Source organism: Ascaphus truei, chromosome 22 (genome assembly GCF_040206685.1).
Source record: "Ascaphus truei isolate aAscTru1 chromosome 22, aAscTru1.hap1, whole genome shotgun sequence".
NCBI lineage: Eukaryota > Metazoa > Chordata > Amphibia > Anura > Ascaphidae > Ascaphus > Ascaphus truei.
The window spans coordinates 11,167,706-11,190,594 of record NC_134504.1 but is presented as its reverse complement, the minus strand read 5'-3'; the positions used below and the strand labels follow the sequence as shown (position 1 = coordinate 11,190,594).

Sequence of the window (22,889 nt, the reverse complement as noted above, 5' to 3'; positions counted from 1 at the left end):
TCAAGAAACAAATGAGTATTATACAGTACTGCGATATGTTTAACTATATCAACTGTTTAGGGGCCAATACAGACAGGGAATGAAAAAATGCTTGGGATAGACAGAAGATATGAAATATTATGAAAGAAAGTCAAGGATCAAAATCGGGCCTGAGGTGTCACAGCAGATAAACGGGCAGTCTAGTGGACCAAGTGGTTCTGATCAGCCATCAACGTCTAGGTTTCTATGGCTATGACCATCCGCAATAACAGCGTAAGAAAGGAACACTGTGCAAAAGTAACAAGAACATACGATCCGTTCAATGGGTGAATTTATTTGAACTTATTGCGTGCAATGGACACCGCCCCTCAATGCCAAAGAGGACTCTATTGTACTTTTGAAGTGTCAGTTGTTCAAACAACCTGTAGCTTGTAAAAGAACAGTACTGAACATTTCACGGGGTATCCTTTGGAAGGGGTTTCACTTACCATGCCTACAGTCTTCATCAGCTTGATCATAATTTTTCTGGGGAGCGGGGAAAAAGAAAAAAAAGCCAATGATGGACGTTTTCAAAAACATATGTGTGTTAGACAACTAGAAGCATGCGTTTTAGCATTTAAATACGAGAGAAAACGTGACAGACATTTCACCTTCTTTAGCTACTGGTGCCAACAGAGACATACCCAGGCACTCCAGTGGTCTTAGTGAAGACAGGATCAACGTAATAAACATATTTTTTCTTCACCAAGGCCGTTGGAGTTCCCGGATATTTCTTCGTTTGCTATATACAAGTCTCCCTCCTGGTTACTTGACCCGTGGCACGACCTTAGTATCACGAGTCCTCCCAACAGGGGCTAAACCAGAAGACGCCTTAAGACCCAATGCGTCTTATGTCTTAGTACAGGGGGGGCCAACTCCAGTCCTCAAGCGCCACCACCACGTCCGGTTCTCAGGATATCCCTGCTTCAGCACAGGTGGCTCAGTCAACAACTGAGCCACCCCTGCTGAAGCAGGAATATCCTGAAAACCTGACCTGTTGGTGGCACTTGAGGACTGGAGGTGGCCACCCCTGGCTCAGTACATACCACCCTACGTGTTAAGCACGACATTCACTCCCCTTCTGCCTCTTCCCATTCTACTGATCAGTCCTCTTGCAAGTAGATGCCACGCATAATACTGATGGTGTGATTATATAGGGCCCGATTCTGGGAATGGCCATTTAATGGGCTCCTTGAACCCGGCTTTGACTCACAAGTTGTAAAAAAGAGGCGATCCTATACAGAAGACTCTCGATCTTGATGCGGTTGACCTCTGACTGGTTGGACTCCGTTGGGTGGTTGGCAGTGAAGTGGCTGAGGGACAGGAGAACCTCAGTACAGTGCGTCACGGCTGCTTCGTACTCCTGCCTTCTCAGGGAGTCACACGCTTGTTCACATACATTCTCCAGTCTTCTGTCTGCCATGACTCAGGGACAGAAATCCTAAACAAGGGGAGGGAGCAGCGCTTTATTTGAGAGAATGTACTTTCCTAGAAGTGCATCAGCAAAACTAGAGTCACGAAAGGTAAAATCCAGCATGGACAAATCGCATTATCATTGTCCCGACCTGACTTGGATGCATAAATCAGAGGGATCGGAGTAGATTGATGGATCATTTGATTGTCACTCTATTACAGTAAAAAAAAAAAAAAATACACAACTTAAGGCAAATTCTACATTAAAAATGTATTTCAATGTGGAATTATTGACACCGACGTTACCTGAAAAAGCTAATGTTTATGATGTAATTTTCATGGAACTCAAACAAAAAACAACAACAAAAAGCCGCCATGTTTTTTTTTTTTTCCCACAGGCTGGCGGATATAGGTGTTAGAGCAGGGAGGGGCTAACTCCCGTCCTCAAGGGCAACCAACAGACCAGGTGTTAAAGATAGCCCTGCTTCAGCAAAGGTGGCTCACTCATTACAACTGCATCACCTGTGCTGAAGCAGGAATATCCTGAAAACCTGACCTGTTGGTGGCCTTGGAGCTGGTCCACCCCTGTGTGTAGAGGAAGACATTTCTGGGGTTTTTTTGGTGGGGGGGATAAAACAGTGCAAATGAATTTAAAATGGGAAATGAAAGCTTCCCCCTCCGTGATCAGCTGTGCGTCAGCGCACCACAGGGGCCCAGGAAGATATAGGGCTTTGTGCAACTGTTCCCCCTGACCCCTGCTGCCTGCTGCGAGCCAGCATAACGTGCTTCATTTAAAAATAAAAAAAACATGTGGCTTTCTGCCCATCAACCCCGCTCCGACATCTTAACAGACGTCTCCTCTAGCCAGCCCTGGGGGTCGCCTGCACACTGCACACTGCGACTGTAACGGACATGTTTTGTCCGCAGCTAATGTTAGGGCTTATTTGGGTACGGAAGCACAGGCTGAGTTAGACGTACTGCGGAATTATGACGCAACGTGTGTCTGCTCGAGGACACAAAACACAACAAAAGTATCCGTACACTGAATGATGCAGTGGCACATACGACGTGCCAATGAGAAAGGAGATAAACAAAAAAATAAAAATTAAAGGCCAATGCTGTATGTCAGGGGTTCTCAAATCCAGTCCTCAAGGGCCACCAACAGGTCAGGTTTTAAGGATATCCCAGCTTCAGCCCCAGCACAGGTGGCTCACTCAGCCCCAGCACAAGTGGCTCACTCAGCCCCAGCTTCAGCACAGGTGGCGCAGTCTTCGACTGAGCCACCTGTACTCAAGCTGGGATATCCTTAAAGCCTGACCTGTTGGTGGCCATTGACGACTGCAAGTATGGTGGCCCTGCTGCAAGTATTATCAAAGTTCCAATGATCTGGCAATTGATGTGCATTACAGTTCATTATATCAAGGGTGTGCAAACTTCTTGAGCTGCGACCCCACCCCCCCCCCCCCTATCCGGGAACCGCAGCGTTCGCGACCCACCCCTCTCCAAATGGCTCGGCGTCAAATGATGTTGAGGGATATGTGATGTCACGTGACACCATCGCATCACTTGCCTTCGAAGACCCGGCTGGCAGCAGGTAAGCGAGTTACAGAGGCCTCACGCCTTCCACGGCATTTAATTAAAATGCCGTGTGGAAGAGCGCGGGGCCTCCGTAACTGCCGCGTGCCCCCCCCCCCCGTTTGCGCACCGCTGCATTATATCATGCAGTCTAATTAAAGTCAAGCACTCACAAGGGTCACACCACACAACATACACTTACTGTAATAGAGGAGAGTCGCCCTGTAACGGCTGCTACACTATTTCATAGGGTGCGTACACGTTTGCCTTGATGCTTTTTGCACTTTATAATGTAACAGGCTGAGCGCACAACAGAAGGAAGGCCCAAAACAAATTACACTACTTGCATTTTAAGTAAGATTATTTTAAAGAAGCAATATCCCACGTGTGATTTTTTTTTAAAATAAAATCGGTTCTGTAGTATTGGATACTTGCTAAAAAAAAAATTTCATTCAACTATAAATGTCATTTTTAATGAGTGTTAATATACTGAGCATCCTTTGATTTCTATAGCAGGCTTTAGCCCACCTCCCCAGCAGTGCAAGATCTTTGCAACACTTTCCTGTTTCGGATCATTTGTTGCCAATGTTCCCAGCAATTTGAGCTGCAAACTGTAACAATAATGTTACCATAGTCACATAAGGATACATTGTAGCTGCTGAGTTACACTGACGGAATCGATTACCTTTATTGAAAACTAAAGGCTGCAAATAACGAAACAAAAAAAAAAAAAAAAACAATGTAAGTGTCGCTTGGATTGCCTCTTAGAGACATGTAACTTAAGGAGACTCCTGCTTTAGAATTCAGCATCTCTTCTTAGGCTGCGGCCACAGTACCTGCGCTGCATGCGCGTCAGCGAGGCTGGCGGCGCGTGCAGCCGATTCCCCTGGTCTGCAGGGCGGGGCGTGACGGGGGCGCGGCCGTGACGTCACCTGGCAGGCTTGCCCTCATTGGCTGAACCGCCGGGGGCGTGGCTTAGCGCTCCGTCGCGACTCCTGATCACAATTCTCTTGCGAGCAGGAGTCACTGTCGGCAGGGCGCAGCGCCCCCCCCTCGCAGCGGTCCCGGTCCCATAGTGCAGCGGCTATTGTCCCTGCAGCGTCCCCAACAGCGGGCGCTGCAGTAGCCAGCGGGGACGTGGCCTAAGCCTCTGTCTAATGACAGTGCTTGCTGCACATTACTTTATAATGCCTCGATAGTGTGTCTGGATTAACAAAACACCAATAAAAATAGGTGGTCGAACACCACGTAGCTAGACAAAATGGCAGTATTTATTACAATTCTGTGGGGCGCGTTACGGGAAAAATTTAACACAACCAGATAAACAGAATCAATGAGATGAAATACAATGAGGAAATGTTCCAAGGTGAACGGTGGGGAAAAAACAACAGTAGTTCTTAATGTCTTATTTCTCCTATTGTTCAGAAACGCTACGCATTTTCTGATTGCGCAGGTTTACGGCTTAGCTGTCAGTAGCGCCAGGAGAGAAATTGATGTGCTGCAGAGACCTATCTGATCGTTAGAAGTGATGTGTTATTCAACGAACGCGGCTTACATCACTGTATACAATGGCACGCTTGACAATTTCACATCAGCGCTCTTCTGCGAGGGAAATACGAGATTTATATGAACTTAAAAGGTTTTTGTCCTACAAAAAGAAAATCAATTCTCTATTTCTGTATCCCTTCCATTATGTTTTTCAAAAACTCAAAATAAAAAATAAGTTACGGAAAACAAATCAATGACATGGGCCCTATCCCACAAAAAAAGAAAAAAATTATATATACAGTATATTTCTTTTTTTCCTTCAGGGAAACCCTCGGGGGGGGGGGGGGGGAAGTCAGTCAAGGGACTAACTAGTTTCGCATATACTTAACAGTGAAAGTAGCGCAGGTACTTTTTCCTGCTATACATATCCCTCCGCGTCAAGTGGGTCAATAGCAAACCAACATTGCAGCTTATTAACCGCGTCACGCAAGAGTTTTAAACCGCCATGTTTTCCCTGGAGGGGACTGCATGTGCTCCCTTCACTGGTAAGTATTTCGGAAACCATAAGATCTCAGAAGCTGAAAAGAGCGCGTTTCAAACCAGGACCCCCCGGTTACCATGTAAAAAAAAGGGGGGGGGGAACCCTACAGGGGGGACAGCTACTTTAATTAGAACTGGAACATTAATAATAACTATATTTCATATATCATCTTTCTCCCAATGGGACATAGAGCGCGTCACAATAACAGTACAGTGCGTGGTACGCAGCACATAGGAATGTTACAGGCACAGTCCCTGCCCCGCAGAGCTTACAATCTATGATTTTGGGGCCTGAGGCACAGGGAGATAAAGTGACTTGCCCTAGGTCACAAGGAGCTGAACCCGGGAATTGAACCAGGTTCAAACTCAGTCAGTGTCTTTACTTACTGAGCCGTTCCTTCTAAACGGGCTATTACTTCTCACCTTATACCTACAACAACATCAAAACTTGTGCGCAGGGGTTCTGCATTTCACAGCACTAATGTATGTATACCTTTATTTACATAGCGCTTTACAATACATGTGACAATATTATAACAATGAAAATAAGCGCTTCACACATCAAACAATGGGAAAAGGAGTCCCTGCCCTGAAGAGCTTACAATCCAAATCAGGGGTGGGCAACTGCAGTCCTCAAGGGCCACCAACAGGTCAGTGTTTCAGAATATCCCTGCTTCAGTACAGGTGGCTCAATGATTGAGCCACCTGTGCTGAAGCAGGCATATCCTGAAAACCTGACCTGTTGGTGGCCCTTGAGGACTGGAGTTGCCCACCCCTGATCTAGGTGGTAAGTGGGGAATGACTTAGTCTTGTCTGAATCGCAAGAGTGAAAGAAAATCGGACCCAAGAGACGATTTCTATTCGAGTGTGTGTGTTTTCTTGGCAAACACAGGAGCCAGCAGAAAGAAGCAACTACTTAAACCCACACGTGACTACTACATATTGTAAATCAGTTACTGTGTTCCAGGCTCGGACAGCACTCACGTAAACAGCACTCTGCAGCAATCTCTAGGTTAGTGTTCGGTGCAATAAACATGTCATGCTCTCTTTCACTTAGCCGTGGTAATTAAGAATCTATATATACTAGAGAGAAGCATGTCAGAGGTGTCGGGAACATGAAAAGAATGCACGCTAAGTGGAAGATTTATTGACAAACAGAGAAGTTACTCCCTGCAATAAACGGTTTGCGTCTCAAGAGTTTAACAAAAGCAGCAGCAGCAGTATATATATAGATATAGATACATAATTGGTTAAGTTATGGTGGGTAAAAAAAGTGACAAAAACCCTCCACAGCAAAGCATATTGCAAATGGACATATTACTGTATGCTCATTTGCATGTCTTAGACAGGTCTGCAACCCGGCCTTTCACCATTATCACCCAGCATGCAGCGCTTCCACTGCAGCAAGGGATTCTGGGAAATGACATGCAACCCCGCCTTTCACCATTATCACCCAGCACAATAAAATAGCCCGGGTTAAGATTGCAGGTGTAAGCCGTTTCTCGCCCGCTTTGCTGCAATAGCAGGCGGAAAACAACAGAAATCTTACTCCCCTCTGGAAGGAGTAATAGGGCTTTTCCTGGAGGGGAACGGAAAGAGGGAAGATTATATTCCCAGTTATGTCAGGTGTGTTCACAGGAATCTCTCCACGTGTAGGGATTCTGGTTTTAGGTTTTAACCGAAGAACGCAGAAAATACAAGGACCGATCATTTGCACTTCGTTAAATCCGATGGGGGGGAAAAAAAAAAACACGGAAATTAAGCATCGTTGCTCATTGAATTAGACTTTTTGGAGCACTTCAGCCACCAAGAGGACAAAAAGGCAACTCAAAGCAAGTATAGATATTTAAAAAATAAAAATAAAAAAGTGCATAAACGGGTGTCAATTTTTTTTCTTCTGTACAACACAGAAAACCGGGGAAAAACAAACACAAATTTCACCCCCAAAAAAATAAACACAGAACACCGGAATCCCCAAGCATTGGTGAAGCTACACGGATGGGTGCAAGTCAAAGTGCCCCCTCCTCCACTGGTTGGTCTCTCTCTCGGGAGGTGAGATTTATGGCTGCGAGTTTCCGGGAGATCTCACAGATAAATTAAGTCGTTTTAAAATAATAATAATTTTAATTGCCAGTGTTTGCGTAACAATTTTTGCAGGTCGCACGGCCACAACCAAAAATTTGTGTATTAATTATTTATTTTTAAAGCCTGTATCACACAGTTTGGAAGGGAATACGGCGAGATGTGAAAACAGCAGTTTTCCCTCATCGGGGAAAATGCACTTGGTCGCTATTTTCCGAAGGCGCCGTTGCACTCTGGTGCCTCAGCCTCTCCGGAAACTAAAGGGTTAACGACCAGGACATGCTCGGGGGGGGGGACTAACATGCTTCTGGTGGGGGAGGATCCGTGTTACAGCAGCAATCCAAGATGGACGGTTGTTATAGTTTTTACACAGGCTTGAAGCAGGAGTCTATGGACCTGAACCCCATTAATTCAGCTCCGGAGACCACCTGCTTTCAGAGATACCAGCCTCCGTACGGGTGCTGTTCCGCCCCGCCAGCAGGGATCACACTTTTCAAAGCTCCCGCAATCTGCCGACCAACAAAAAGCACGTGGCGACATCCAGTGCGGCTTCCTATTGGCCCACGTGACGCGGGAGAATTACACTTGCAGCACCTACGGTGGTAAGTATCTCCGGAAGCAGGGGGTCCTCGGAGCTCAAATTAATGGGCTTCAGCTCCAAAGACCCCCTGCTTCAAATCTGGGAATATGGGAAAAAAATACATAGGATTGAAGCTTGATTGTTCCATTAAGGCGTTTATTCCAGTTAGCAAAGAGCACTGAAAGTTCATTGGTCATTGTGCCAACACGAAGTTTTATGTTGTATTTTAATATTTGCCCCCAAATATCTGATATGTTAGATTAAAACGAAAAACCACACTCCAACACAAGTGGACTGGAAACGGAGAGAGGACAGCAACAAAGACATTCATATTTAATAAGTCGAGAAACAAAGAGTTTTAACACCAAGAAGAGGCATATGTATCAAGGCTTTCCACATTCCTGCAACCATTCCTCTATTCCCTTTCATCATTCAATGGGGTTCAGATCATAAAACATTCAGCCGTAAAAAGGCCACACCAGGCTAAAAAGTGGTACATTGCCACACACACTGTGCAAGCATTTCTATCTGTACTACATCTATTTACACTAGCTGAACCATCAAGGACCTGTGTGTGAAAAAACTGCCCATAGCTGCCTAAGCAACTGATATGAAATTAGCAGGAGCAGAGAGTCCAAGATCCATATCACGGCCCCTCGCCGGGCACCAGTTGACAAGCCCTGGTGCACAGGGCCCTACATAATCCGGAAGCCGGCACACAGATTTTCTAAATACTTTTCTGACTCTGCAAAGGATGCAGACTCCACATTTACCATCAGGAACAGGAAATGCCAGAGCAGCTTATTGAAGGATACAAGCTTCAGGACAAAATATAGACTTCCACACAGCCGTCAACAACCATACAGCTGGCATGTGGTGGCTTTTGCACTCCTGACACTATTACAGAATATATACCTCTCTAACAACTGGTAACACTGGTCGCCGTTAGCTAGAGACTGTTTCCAGTTTAAGTATTTATAATCTGACAAGGGCCCGTGAGCTTGCTGAGACTGTCAAATTTGATTTTGCTGCTCGCTGATGCGTCACGTGAGCGGCTCGCCCAATGAGGGCGAACCAGGTCCATGACGTCACGGCCGCGCTCCCCGAAACACCTCCCCGGGCGCACAGCTAACAGGACGCACAAATCGCCAGAGCAAAATGAGCGTCGAGCTCATTCACCCTGGCCGCAGCCTAAGTAGCAAAGAGTGACACACACTGCTCCTTTGCATATTACCCAGAATCCCTGGCTGCAGTGGAAGCACTGTATGCCAAGAGATAATGGGGAAGGGCAGGGTTGCAGACCTGCCTGAGACATACGAATGTGCTCACACGGGGGATTTTTACTTTTTTATTTGCTGTACACATGACATTAAAAGGAAATTACAGCCACATTAGGGCAAGAGCTGACAAAGCTACTGTAACTTTTACTGCTACAGTGAGACGAAAAGACTGCACCGAAATCACCAGAAGCTCGTATTGGAGTGCAAACGTAGATCTCCGAGAGGTAGTCACAACAACAGTACTGTAAAGGGGACGAATATAATGTCCATTGCATTACACAAGCCCAACACACAAAGGGTGGTCTTACTTTACAGTGCGTGTGCACTTACATATCCACAGATGTACAGAGGTTCAGCCTGACCTCAAGTAATGTGTCTAGTGACCTTCCAAAGTGCCGAGTGCAGCAGCCCCAAGGATAACACACACACACATATACACACACACACACACACACACACACACACACACACGGAGGGAATCGATTACTGACAACGTAAAAAGGAACTTATTTTATTTCTCCTATTAATATATGTAACTAATAAAATGGCATCTTTGCTGGCAAACAGTTGAGTTCACATGTACCTGGCTGTCTTTCCCAGTTATTCGTGGGGGTTTTCCCTGGTTGCACCTCTGTCTTATTTATCTATATAACATATAGTTTATGAGACTGTTCTGATCTGCCCTTTTTAGTTTTGTTGTCAGTAGCAACCAGTATCTTTTATATACAGATCTCCCTTATTCTGTTACCTGTGATTCGTGCGGAAAGTCCCATTGTCAAGTCAATGGCAGTTTGATCAGGGACTTATGCTATATTGTATAAAGCAGCCAAACGGGCTGTTTGTCCTTAAATCCCCATCCCATTTTTGGGACTTTCCTCCGAATAATGTCCTTGAGGGCACATACATTAAATACCGGCCTGGTCATCCCATTCGCGTCAATGGTCAGAGGTCTTGAAGCGACACCCCACTAATTGGCAGTGACCAGCACATCAAGTTCGATGTCCCGCATTGTGGCTTCGTACCTCCCGGCCATTGTGAGTTAACGTTAGAACGGGTGCGATAACCCGTACAGGCACTTGATGCGTGTGCCCCTTACAGAGAAATGGCTCTGTAGAAAACTTCGTAAGAGAGTGTCACATCCCATCTCACCCGCAGTATGGGAGAGCAGCCAATCCAGACACTTCATAAAAACAAGGTTATCCCTTGCATTTATGAAGTGTTAATTAAAGTTGCAATCCCATAGTTGGCCAGTGGAATTTGTGAGAGGCCTCTGAATGGCAAAGTGTATGTCATTCGAGAGTTTTCCTTCACCTTGTACCCCCCTTGTACTTATCAGAGAGGCAAGAAAGATAAGGGGAGGAAGGGACAGGCTGTAGAAGTACTTGCACACCACACAGTGACATCACATAGTAGGGAGCAGTCAAAGGAAATTATACCCCTCCCAAGTCTCACTTGACAAAATACATTAAATATACTAATACTGTACAGCAGTGGCCAACTCCAGTCCTCAAGGGCCACCGACAGGTCAGGGTTTAAGGATATCCTTGCTTCAGCACAGGCGGTTCAATCAGTTCAAGCACAGGTGGTGCAATCAGTGACTCAGTCCTCCACTGAGCCACTGATTCAGCCACCTGTGCTGAAGAAGGGATATCCTTAAAACTTGACCTGTTGGTGGCTGCTAGAGGACTGGAGTTGGCCGCCCCTGTACTAATAGGTGTCCAGATTTGGGTAAAAAGGTATCAGGTAACCAAATGAGATCCCCTTAAACATGTTCTTACAAGGTTCTTAGATAATATATGAGCTATGGTGTGGGGGGCGTGGGAGTGTAGGGGTGTAGGGGTATTGTAGTTATTTGCAAGTTTTTTCCCCCCCATATGAATTTTTGTATTTATATTGTTTCACGTTATTCAAAAACTAATAAAGATACTTTAAAAAAAAATTTAAAAAATCATGTCACTGGCATTATTAGTTCACTTTGTTCTTAGAAGTGATTGCCCCTTTTATTGACTGTTGCTGTACAGATACATATCCCACATCAGTCACTAGCTATTGTACTAGGTACATTGAACCATCAAAGCTGGTTTTAAACTTGCAAATCAAACAACCTCAGTATATTTTCACTGCTCATCTTCCAAAGCATTCGACAGTATTACCGAGCATAAAATAAAAATGCTAGGGCTTCCATAAATGAACACAGCCAATAACGTCATGGGGGAAACATATATGAGAGGGTTTCTTTAAGATACGTGTTTATATTAGAAAAAAAGTATAATATATACTGTTGGGAAATTATTGAAAGCAAATATTCTTTGTTTTCTAAATGAAGGCAAAATATAATCAAGACCGATTATAACTAAGGCCGCAATTATAGTGCCCGCGTGACGTCACGCGGGAAACATGCACGGCGGCTGGAGGATATTAGGAGGTGTGGGGTCACATGCGCGGTTCGCCCTCATTGGCTGAGCCGCTCACTTGACGCAGCCAGCTCGCTGCAATAGGAGATAAAGGCTCACAATTACCAAGGACTAAAGTTACTTCTGCATAGAAATGACAGACCCCGGCAGCACTGCCTCTTATCAATAGTTACAGCGGCTTAACACTGCAGCATTCTGCAACAAGTTTATTTTCAGAAGAGGCTATATCTGAAAGGTGCCACGGAAAGAATGGGACATTTGGTCATTGCCGTTTTGTCACGACCAAATGACAACCGGCGTTCAGCCAGACGGATCCGCCGCCGGTGTCCATCAGTCACTGGCATCCCCACCGCTGGCTGCTTCTAAGGTATGTTTCAGCGGGCAGGTAGGGGATTCATTTAAGGGTTTTTAGCAGTTAGGGTAGGGGGTTAATGTAAAGGTTTTCAGCGGTTAGGGTAGGGGGTTAATTTAAGGGTTTTTAGCGGTTAGGGTAGGGGGTTAATGTAAAGGTTTTTAGCGGTTAGGGTAGGGGGTTAATGTAAAGGTTTTTAGCGGTTAGGGTAGGGGGTTAATGTAAAGGTTTTTAGCGGTTAGGGTAGGGGGTTAATTTAAGGGTTTTTAGCGGTTAGGGTAGGGGATTAATTTAAGGGTTTTTAGCGGTTAGGGTAGGGATTAATGTAAGGGTTTTTAGCGGTTAGGGTAGGGGATTAATGTAAGGGTTTTTAGCAGTTAGGGTAGGGGATTAATGTAAGGGTTTTTAGCGGTTAGGGTAGGGGGTTAATGTAAAGGTTTTTAGCGGTTAGGGTAGGGGGTTAATGTAAAGGTTTTTAGCGGTTAGGGTAGGGGATTAATGTAAGGGTTTTTAGCGGTTAGGGTAGGGGATTAATGTAAAGGTTTTTAGCGGTTAGGGTAGGGGATTAATGTAAGGGTTTTTAGCGGTTAGGGTAGGGGATTAATGTAAGGGTTTTTAGCGGTTAGGGTAGGGGATTAATGTAAGGGTTTTTAGCGGTTAGAGTAGGGGAATAATGTAAGGGTTCTTAGCGGTTAGGGTAGGGGGTTAATGTAAAGGTTATTAGCGGTTAGGGTAGGGGGTTAATGTAAAGGTTTTTAGCGGTTAGGGTACGGGATTAATTAATGCTTCTTTAACCCTAGATGTAGTCGGTAGGTTACGTGGTCAGATGCTGCATGGGCCCCATGACAGTGGTTACATCATGGCGAAGGAAAGGGATTTTGTCCTCTTGGATTCCGGCCTGCGTTGCTATGGCGCTCAGTAGTACAGGCACACCCCGCATTAACGTACGCAATGGGACCGGAGCATGTATGTAAAGCGAAAATGTACTTAAAGTGAAGCACTACCTTTTTCCCACTTATCGATGCATGTACTGTACTGCAATCGTCATATATGTGCGCAACTGATGTAAATAACGCATTTGTAACAGGCTCTACAGTCTCCCCGCTTGCACACAGCTTCGGTACAGGTATGGAGCTGGTATTGCTGTTCAGAACGTGCTGACAGGCGCATGCGTGAGCTGCCGTTTGCCTATTGGGCAATATGTACTTACTTGTGAGTGTACTTAAAGTGAGTGTCCTAAAACCGGGGTATGCCTGTATAGGGAAATGGGTGGACGCGTCTTCCGGGTTAAGGGCCGTCGCGGTCACATGACTGCGCTGTTTCACTGAGGAACTCGTTGAGACAGGAAGCAGGGTATCCGCACCCTGAGCACAGCAGGTAAGGGACAGACCGGTCCTTAAAATGCACTGCACGCCCCTCTCGCAGAGGTCATACTTTCCCCAATTATAAAGACTCTACACCAAGAGTGGTCAACTACAGTCCTCAAGGGCCACCAACCGTTCAGGTTTTCAGGATATCCCTGCTTCAGCACTGAACCACCGATGAAGCCACAATGGTGAAACATATGTTGGGCAGGCTACGCGCTACTACCAGGTGCGCTGGCTAGTCGGAGAGGTCTGGTGTCTATTTTCAGTTAGAGTGTTTCGGAGCCTTCGTCATGGGAAGCACAACACTGACTACTTCCTTCATAGCATGTATTTGAGTGCAAGACACATACTTTGTGATCTTGAGAGGGCTGTATATCCATTTGAGCATTGGGCTATCATTTGCTAAGCTGTTCACTAGCACAGACCTACAGGCTCAGTTATCTCTGAACCTGATGGTCTGGCAATACTGTGTATATGTATTTGCATATAGTTGTTTCATTCGAACACTCCACCCACCACTAGTGGCTATGCATACACAGAGCTAGCAATACTCTCTACCACTCATCTATTTAGGAGTAGTCTTCATACGACCTATAATTGTATTGGAATAGCTACCCCTGTTAGTATAATTATATAACAGCGGGACAATTAAATATTAAATAGCTATTCCGAATTTACACTGTCGGTTTGAATTATAGCACACAGACACCTCCTCCATTTTTAATTTATTTTAATCATTTTGGTTCACGTTATAGTTGCTGCAATAAATATATTTGAATCAATTTATTAATAAATAGTAATTTTAATACAGGCAAAGGTGTTCTCTCTAGTGCGGCTATTAGGGAGCTTTCTTTCTTTTCTTTGTCCTGAAGCAGGGATATCCTGAAAATCTGACCTGTTGGTGGCCCTTGAGGACTTGAGTTGGACACCCCTGTCCTACACCAGTGTTGTGTGTGGAATCAAAAGAACACAGCATTTACATGTCAAACCCCTAACCAAAAACACTTTCACAACACGAGTGTGTGTAAAAAAAGAGGATGTTGATAACAACATTTTAAAATTGGGGCCTGGACAGTTCACAACACAACAATGGCTTTAGAAAAAGGATCTCCAAAGTAACACTAGTGTTTCAGGCCTCATCCCCCTCTCAGGGCTGACCGGCCCACACCCCCCTCTCAGGGCTGACCGGCCCACACCCCCCTCTCAGGGCTGACCGGCCCACCCCCCCCCCCTCAGGGCTGACCGGCCCACCCCCCCCCCCCCCCCCCTCAGGGCTGACCGCCCCCCCCCCCCCCCCCTCAGGGCTGACCGGCCCACACCCCCCCCACTTCAGGGCTGACCGGCCCACACCCCACCCCCCCTCAGGGCTGACCGGCCCACACCCCACCCCCCCTCAGGGCTGACCGACCCACACCTCCCCCTCAGGGCTGCCCGGCCCTCACCCCCCCCTCTCAGGGCTGCCCGGCCCTCACCCCCGCCCCCCCTCAGGGCTGCCCGGCCCTCACGGCTGCCTGGCTCAGACTCTTTTTTTTAAACTTGCTATTAGACTGTTTGTGAAGTTATTTGCCTTGATTATATTGAGTTTTGTAAACTTTACTTTTTTTTCCCCCCAATAAATGAATTTTTTTCAACTAATTAGATAGCAACTTTTTATTTTTATGAGTGCTGGACTGATGTAACTTTTTCTATGCATGCGTATCATACCGGATGGTGCCGGTACTGGACTTTCGCACAAGTTACAATTATTAACACAGTCAGTGCAAGTTCTGTTTTTTTGTATTTCATTCCTAATATAAACCAATGGCTTAAAAATAGACTTAGATCAGAACATGTACAAAATGATAAACAAGTGGCCCTGAATTCATGATAAAACATCTCCCAGTATCTCCCAGTACAAGGTCACTTGGAGATATGGCATTTTTAATTTACTCACAACAAAGTGTAACTGTAGAGGAAAAGTCTCAGAAGCGGTCACTCATTGGTAAGGTGTCCTGCAATCGGCCAGTTCTCACAGGTAGTGAGTGCTTTGAAATACAAGAAAACACACAATTACACTTTCTGTGCACAGATGGCCCCATTTACTTCTGGAGATGGTCTAGGACATTTATTCGCGGCTGTTTGGCCACGAACAAATCTCCGCCGGCGTTTAACCGCTACCCACCTCGCCGCAAAGACATCTCTCCGCCGGCCGCTGTAAATCCATAACCTTACTTCTTACCCTAAAACCCCCTAATCTTAACCCCTAATACTAACGCTACCCCCTACCCTAAAACCCCTTAACCCAAGCCCCTACCCTAAAAAGCTTAACCCATTACCTAAAGAGATTAGCCCCCTACCCTAAAACCCCTTACCCTAAGCCCCTACCCGAAAACCCCTTAACCCAAGCCCCTACCCTAAAAAGCTTAACCCATTACCTAAAGAGATTAGCCCCATACCCTAAAACCCATATCCTTAACCCCCTAACCGCTAAATTAACCCTTACATTAATTTACCTAGGCAAAGCGACCAGTGGCGCAGGATTCCCTTTGCGGTTCAGACACCGGCAGAGACTTGGCAGTGACGGCCGCGGCCCAATTGTCCGATTCCGTTCTGCAGATACGGACGGGTGTAGTTTAAACTATTGGCTGCTAACGCATTACTTTTATTTTCTCCTTTGGTCTGTAGTTTCTGTCTAACTTGCCCGTACAATAAAGGAGAAGAGGCACGCCGGAGCTGAGGAGAGACACCTTCTGGGGTGCCATTATGGGGAACATTTAGGGGGAGTGATTACCGATAATCCGGCATTAGGTTACATTATTACCCTGCCACGAAAAAGATTCAGTGCTTACTAAAATGGAACAGATACCGGGACACTTTATTAAAGACAAAGATGCACATAGGACCAAATTAAACTAACAATGGTGTTATTGTATAAACACACACACAAGATGGCTACAAACTGGGTCAAGTGCCTCTTAGAAGGCAGTCGTGGTTCAAGGTAAAGGAAGTCAGGTAATAGTATACATCACTTATGATCTAACTTGACTATCAGCAGAGAACAAAAATAACAAATAAAGGGTCATTTAATAGGGACAAAATGGTCACACAGGCCTGACGTTTTTGATCCCCAAGGGGACTTTCTGTACCCCTGAAGGTCCACATGGGGACTTAAACATCGGGCCAACGTGTGCATTTTGGACCCAATAAATTACTTTTTACTTGCTGTTGTACTGTGCTTGTATTATAGATCACTTGTAATCTAAATTGACACACACACACACACACACACACACACGTCACTGAATTCAGAAGAGGCGCTTCCACAGGTGCATAGAACGCAGAAAACACAGTCCATGAGTCACGATCATGGGGGATCCCTGGGGTGCCAGGCTACATCAAGGGTTAAAAATATATATATTTTTCTCTGTTGATTCTTAGTCCATAGAGACTGCAGCCGTGCGGAGGCGCGCGGAGGCTGAGGGAAAGCGGGTGCTTTCCCTGGCCTTACTACGCACGCCGACCGTGGGCATGTCTGGGGTCGGCCAGTGACGTCATGGAGCTGGTTCGCCCTCATTAGGCGAAACGCACACATGAAAAGCCCTCCGCTCCCGTGAGCGCTTAAACTAAAAAAAAAAAAAATAATAATTCTCGGCTACGCCTCCGCAAGTGTGCGCGAGCCCCTGCTAAAGCCGCTCTCATTGCGGCTGCAGGGGCTCACTGGCAAGCGTGAGCGCGGGTCAGCGTCTAAATGCTGACCATGCCCGCAGCCTTAGAATGGCTCATACGACCTTAAAGTGAAAGTTACATATTTTTACTTCACAGGAAAAAAAATTTTTTTAAAGTGAATTAGATATTTTTGGTTGGCGCAATATCACCATTGCCAGCCTTGTCCATAGCTGTTTCACTAACGGAGGCCTCGGAATTACTTCACAAGAGAGAACAAAGAGGAAAGTGACAACTGAGCATTTGCCAGCAGGTACACGTTTCCTCAAACTGCAATATTAAGCAAAGAGAGCACGGAGAGATCAGCTGAACCCTCACAAGGATCTGGTGTACCAAGGTACAATTTACAGCAATTATTGTGCGTCCAAAATTGTAGTGCCACATAGTACAAAAGTTGCCAGGTATAACTGAAGGTCGTTGTGTGATTTCTTACATGCGGTTTCTTGTCTAAATGACGTTGGAAGCGTCAATCAGGATTTGGTGTCGTGTGACTAGTATTCGTCAATATCAATTAGTAGGTCAATATAATTTTACATTTGCCACACTGAAAATGTGACATTTTGGTTAAATGAGCCACGGGTGCGGCGTCAATAAAAAACAAATAGCGTTGATAAATAGCAACTTAATAACTTTTCATTTGGTGCCCACCATAAGACTTATGCCAGGTTTAACTTGGCGTACAAATGAAGCATTTAAGACAAAAAAAAAAAAATTTAAATGGGAGGGAAGTATACAATTTAAACACAAAATGGTATACAATTTGTTTTTGCATCAATTTAATGCTGCCAACTTAACTTGCAAGCCATGGTACAGGGGTGGCAACTCCAGCCCTCAAGGGCCACCAGCAAGTCAGTTTCAGGATATCCCTGCATCAGCACAGGTGGTTCAATCAGCCCCTACTTCAGCGGCTCGGTCATTGAGCCACCTTTGCTGAAGCAGGGCTATCCTTAAAACCTGACCTGCTGGTGGCCCTTGAGGACTGGAGTTGGTCACCCCTGCGCATGGCACATAGCTTTACAATAGCTTTAAAAACGAAATTTTAAAGAGAGATACAAGTAACCATACGACTGGCGTTACGTCACTCTGGACTTAAAGTGCATCTTTAAGCATCGGTGGGTCTGGTTTGGTCTGCTGGTAGATAGGAATGATTCAACAGCTATTGAAATGACTTGGTTAGGACTTTGAACTAACCTTTTCAAACTGTTACAGACAATGGGGGGCGGGGGGAGGAATAAATAGCATAGCTTAATCATCTGGTGGAAAATACTTGTGTTGTGTGTTTACAAATACACTCCTAAAGCTTACACTAAACAGACATGTGACACTACTACAAGCTGTAGTCCCAGCCTGCTTTTATTTTTGATAATACAATTATTTATTTATTGATCAAAACAACTGCCCCCGTTACTGCTCTGCAAGTGACTTCGTTTTGAAATGTTTATTATTTTTGTCTCCACAATATTTATCATTTGCAAATAATGTGTTAAAAGTACATAGCATCATATGACAATATATCAGTGCCACTTTTGGTCACATATGCATGCAATGCTCAAAAGTCGCACTTATGCAGTTACGCACATCTCACGTTCAGGTAAGTTTCTGCTCCAATTAATGGTTCAGTTCTCAAGGATCATTAGGGCAGCAAAAATATAACGTACAAACTTACATAAAGATACAATCTTTGCCATGAAAAGGCACACAAGGGTAACTAATATTTCCCCAAAACATGCACCTTTCAACATATTTTAATCCATTAACTGTCATAAGGGATTGCATCACACAGGCCCCTCTAGTAAAGAAAGTATTACAATAAAGATCTGCTCAATGCTCAAATGTCTCTTCGTGTTCACTATTTCCACTCGTGCACTTTGGGACTTGTAACTACAAACAAGACAAATACATGAGCTATGTTGAAAGAGGCTGGCGGTGAACAGATCCGAAACGGTTACATAACCTGCCTACAGCAGCATGGAGTCCTACACAATGATTTCATCAGTGTGTTGCTGTTTTTGAGTAATAGGGGTGTGTTTTACCTGTACACTCAGGTGATTCACTGGAAACGTTGCCCAGAAGATCAGTCCATAGAAGTGCTGCGACTTATAACGCTTGCCAACGTGTGCAAAATATTACACTACTGATCTTGCGCTTCTATTCAGCCCCTAATGTACAGGAATTATCTCAAGATATCCAAGGCAAAGCAGTATCGTAGTTATAAACATTTGACTAAAGGAAGAGCAACACTATTGAGCCAACAGAAATGTGGAAAATCACAATAATAAATCTTTGCAATTTGCCAAAACTCTGTTGCACAACCACACAGAAAATGGCCATGTTCGAATCTCTCTGACTTCATGGAACTTGCTTGCTGTGCTATTCAACTTTATTTTGGGGGAAATAATTTGGGGGGTTACACAAGCCTGTTATTCTCAACCACATATGAAGATTTGTTCCGCTGCACAATCAGACTAGGTGGCTATTGACACTATTAATATTCACACCTACTGTGTGAGCTGGGGCCTACGCAGATAAAACGTGTCCATGGCCGGCAGAGCTACGTTTTTAAGAGTATAGCGCTGGCGACAGCGACACCGCGTCAAAAACAAATGCATTGACTGTCGCGTGCGCTTGTAGTAAGCGCGTTGTGACGGCACGGTCACGATCGCTGAAAGTCATTTCAATTTGATTTTTCCGGCGATGGCAGCGTGACGTCAGCATCGCTGTCACTATAAGCGGGGCCTATCTCGCGTGGTAAAAGTCATGCAGACTTTGTCTGATCATCAGCAACCCTGGGAATCAATACGCTCCAAGTGAAAAAATACACCGAAAAATAATCAACAGAGCTCACAAGGAAATCATGAAACTGCACCAATCAAAACACTGAATGTAGGGTGACCACCTACAATAAAATGACACAGTTGCCGTTTGCAGAACTCAATTTCACAAAGGGTTATTTTTTGGGGGGGTAGTAAAATTAAAAATATTTTCTTTCTAATCCTGTTCCTATGTTATCTGTGACAAGTGTGTGCAGCATTCGGCGTTTGAAAGTTAGCGGAAGCTAAAAGAAAAAAAAAGTTACAAACCAAGAAACTGCCATCATACCCCTGGATACTAAAAACGACGGCACGCCATCACCCAATTTTCAGCTCACACTAGGAAAATATTACATTTAAGCTGTCAAATGGTCATTTGAAACCATGTCCTCTATTAAACTAAAATCTACTTTAAATCCATAAACAAAACAAAAAATTCCCACAATAAAAATAAATTGTATTCTTGTAAATTACATTCCTCACTATTGAAAGTACACAATCATCAACAAAACACCAAGCACTTCTATACTGATAACTGTATTTATAGTGTTTTCCTGAAAACGAAAATTATAGATTGACAAACCTCAAGCTCTTCTCCCCCCCCCCCAATTACAAAGCTCCAGCTCCCCAAAACGTCTGTCTCCCCCCTCCCCCAAACTACAAACCTCCAGCTCCCCTCACCTCTGAGACAAACACACACACACTAACTTCCCCCCCTCCGAAACCTCCAGCTTCCCCCCCTCCGAAACCTCCAGCTTTCCCCCCTCCGAAACCTCCAGCTTCTCCCCCCACAAAAAACCTCCTGCTTCTCCCCCCCACACTACAAACATCCAGCTTCCCCTCCAAACCTCCAGCTTTCAACACCCCCCACACCGCCGCCTCAAACCTCCAGTTTATCCCCCCCAAATTCAAACCTACAGCTTACCCCTCCCCCAAATTCAAACCTGCAGCTTTCCCCTCCCCCAAATTCAAACCTGCAGCTTTCCCTTCCCCCAAATTCAAACCTGCAGCTTTCCCTTCCCCCAAATTCAAACCTGCAGCTTTCCCTTCCCCCAAATTCAAACCTGCAGCTTTCCCCCCCCCATAACCTCAAACCTCCAACTTTCTCCCCCAAAACCTCCAACTTACCCCTCCCCCAAAACCTCCAGCTTCCCATCCCCCCTAAAACCTCCCGCTTCCCTCCCCAAAAAAACCTTCTGCTTCCCCCCACCCAAACCTCCTGATTCCCCCCCCCACCCACAAACCTCCAGCTTCCCCTCCAAACCTCCTGATTCCCCCCCCCCACCCACAAACCTCCAGCTTCCCCTCCAAACCTCTCGCTTTCACTCCCCCCCCCACTCCCTCAAACCTCCATCTTACACCCCCAAACTACAACCCTCCAGTCCCCCCCCCTCCCACAAAATTACAAACCTCCAGTTCCCCCCACCCCACCCCCAAATTACAAACATCCAGTTTCCCCTCCCCCACCCCAAACCTCCAGCTCCCCCCCAACCAACTACAAAACATTCAGCTTCCCCTCCACCCCCAAACATTCAGCTTCCCCTCCACCCCCAAACCTCCAGCATCCCCACCCCCAACTACAAACCTCCAGCTCCCCCCCTCCCCAAATACAAACCTCCTGCTCCCCTCCCCCCCCCAACTACAAACCTCCCGCTCCCCCCAACTACAAACCTCCAGCTCCCGCCCCCCAACTACAAACCTTCAGCTCCCCCTCCCCCCCCAACTACAAACCTCCAGCTCCCCCTCCCCCCCCCCAACTACAAACCTCCAGCTTCTCCTCCCTCCTACAAACCTCCAGCTTCTCCCCCCTCCCCCAAAACCTCCAGCTTCTTCCCCCCCAACTACAAACCTCCAGCTTCTTCCCCCCCCACTACAAACCTCCAGCTTCTTCCCCCCCCCCAACTACAAACCTCCATCTTCTTCCCCCCGCCCTACTACAAACCGCCAGCTTCTCCCCCCCCCCCCAACTACAAAACGCCAGCTTCTTCCCCCCCCCCCCCCACTACAAACCGCCAGCTTCTCCCCAATTACAAACCTCCAGCTTCTCCCCCCTCCCTCCCCAACTACAAACCTCCAGCTTCTCCCCCCTCCCTCCCCAACTACAAACCTCCAGCTTCTCCCCCCTCCCTGCCCACTACAAACCTCCAGCTTCTCCCCCCTCCCTCCCCAACTACAAACCTCCAGCTCCCCCACAAACTACTAACCGCCACCCCCCTCTATCCCAGAACCTGCTAAAGTTCCTGTAAACCAAAGACCCCCCACCCTGCAGCACGACGACCATCCACAGCCTATCCCCTCCCCCCTAACCGGCCAACACCCTTCCCCTCACCCCCTGACCGGCCAACTCCCCTCCCCGCCCCTGACCGGCCAACCAACTCCCCTCCCCCCCCCTGACCAACCGACTCCCCTACCCTGACCGACCGACCGACTCCCTTCCCCTCCCCCTCCGACCGACCAACTCCCGACTGACCGACCAACTCCCCTCTGACCGACCAACTCCCCTCTGACCGACCAACTCCCCTCTGACCGGTCAACTCCCCTCCCCCCCCTGACCGACTAACTCCCCTCTGACCGACCAACTCCCCTCCCCCCCTGACCGACCAACTCCCCTTTGACCGACCAACTCCCCTGCTGCCATCCGGGCTTCTCCATTCCCTTCCCCAACAACAACAACCGAGCCCACTCCCCCGTTGTTTCACTACTTCAGAGGCCAGCACAGCCGCCCCGGTTCCCCCCCGCCGCCTGCTGCTGCTGCTAGGCCCGGCCGCCCAGCGGCTCTCCATGTAAACAGCCCGCTCGGGCCTCGCAGCCCCGGCCCTCTCCCGCCTCCCTCTCCCCGCCCTCTCCCGCCTCCCTCTCCCCGCCCGGGTGTGTGCCCGGCCGCCCCGGCCGGAGGGGGAGGGGGGTGCGGAGTACCGGGGGGGAGAGACCGGGGATCGGGGGGGGGAGGAGGCGGAGGGGGGAGTCAGGACTTACCTGTCATTACTTTCTACGCCATCTTGGATCCACTTGTCAGCGGCCGCGGTGCATGGTGGGAAGGGCTGCTGAGTTCCTGTGTGAGGAGGGGGGGGGTGGAGAACTTAGTGAGGATCCACTCACTGAGGGAGGGGGGAGAGGAGGGTGACACCAACTTATAGGGGGGCACTCAGTGGGGGAGAGCTGAGACAACTCACTGAGGGGGCACTCAGGGCAGAGCTGAGACTTCACTCACTACTGAGGGGGGCACTCGGGAGAGGTGAGATGACACTCATTGAGGGGGCACTCATGA

The 22,889-nt window shown here is 46.9% G+C and overlaps 1 protein-coding gene across 5 annotated transcripts in view; it reads right to left on the bottom strand.

Moving 5' to 3' along the window:
- Window positions 1–22,663, bottom strand: part of HELZ (helicase with zinc finger) — a 114,322-nt gene extending 91,659 nt beyond the window's left edge. For 3 of the 5 annotated variants that reach the window (XM_075579967.1, XM_075579971.1, XM_075579970.1), the window contains exons 1-3: window positions 22,598–22,663; window positions 1,232–1,459; window positions 468–504 (exon numbers count right to left, since the gene is read on the bottom strand). In XM_075579967.1, coding sequence (XP_075436082.1) covers window positions 468–504; window positions 1,232–1,441 — 247 coding nt within the window. In that variant the 5' untranslated portion in view covers window positions 1,442–1,459; window positions 22,598–22,663. Of the gene's footprint in view, window positions 1–467; window positions 505–1,231; window positions 1,460–15,042; window positions 15,140–18,844; window positions 19,367–22,597 lie in introns of those variants that run through there. The other 2 variants (XM_075579968.1, XM_075579969.1) reach the window with 2 other exon arrangements.
- Between the last annotated feature and the right edge of the window lie 226 nt (window positions 22,664–22,889).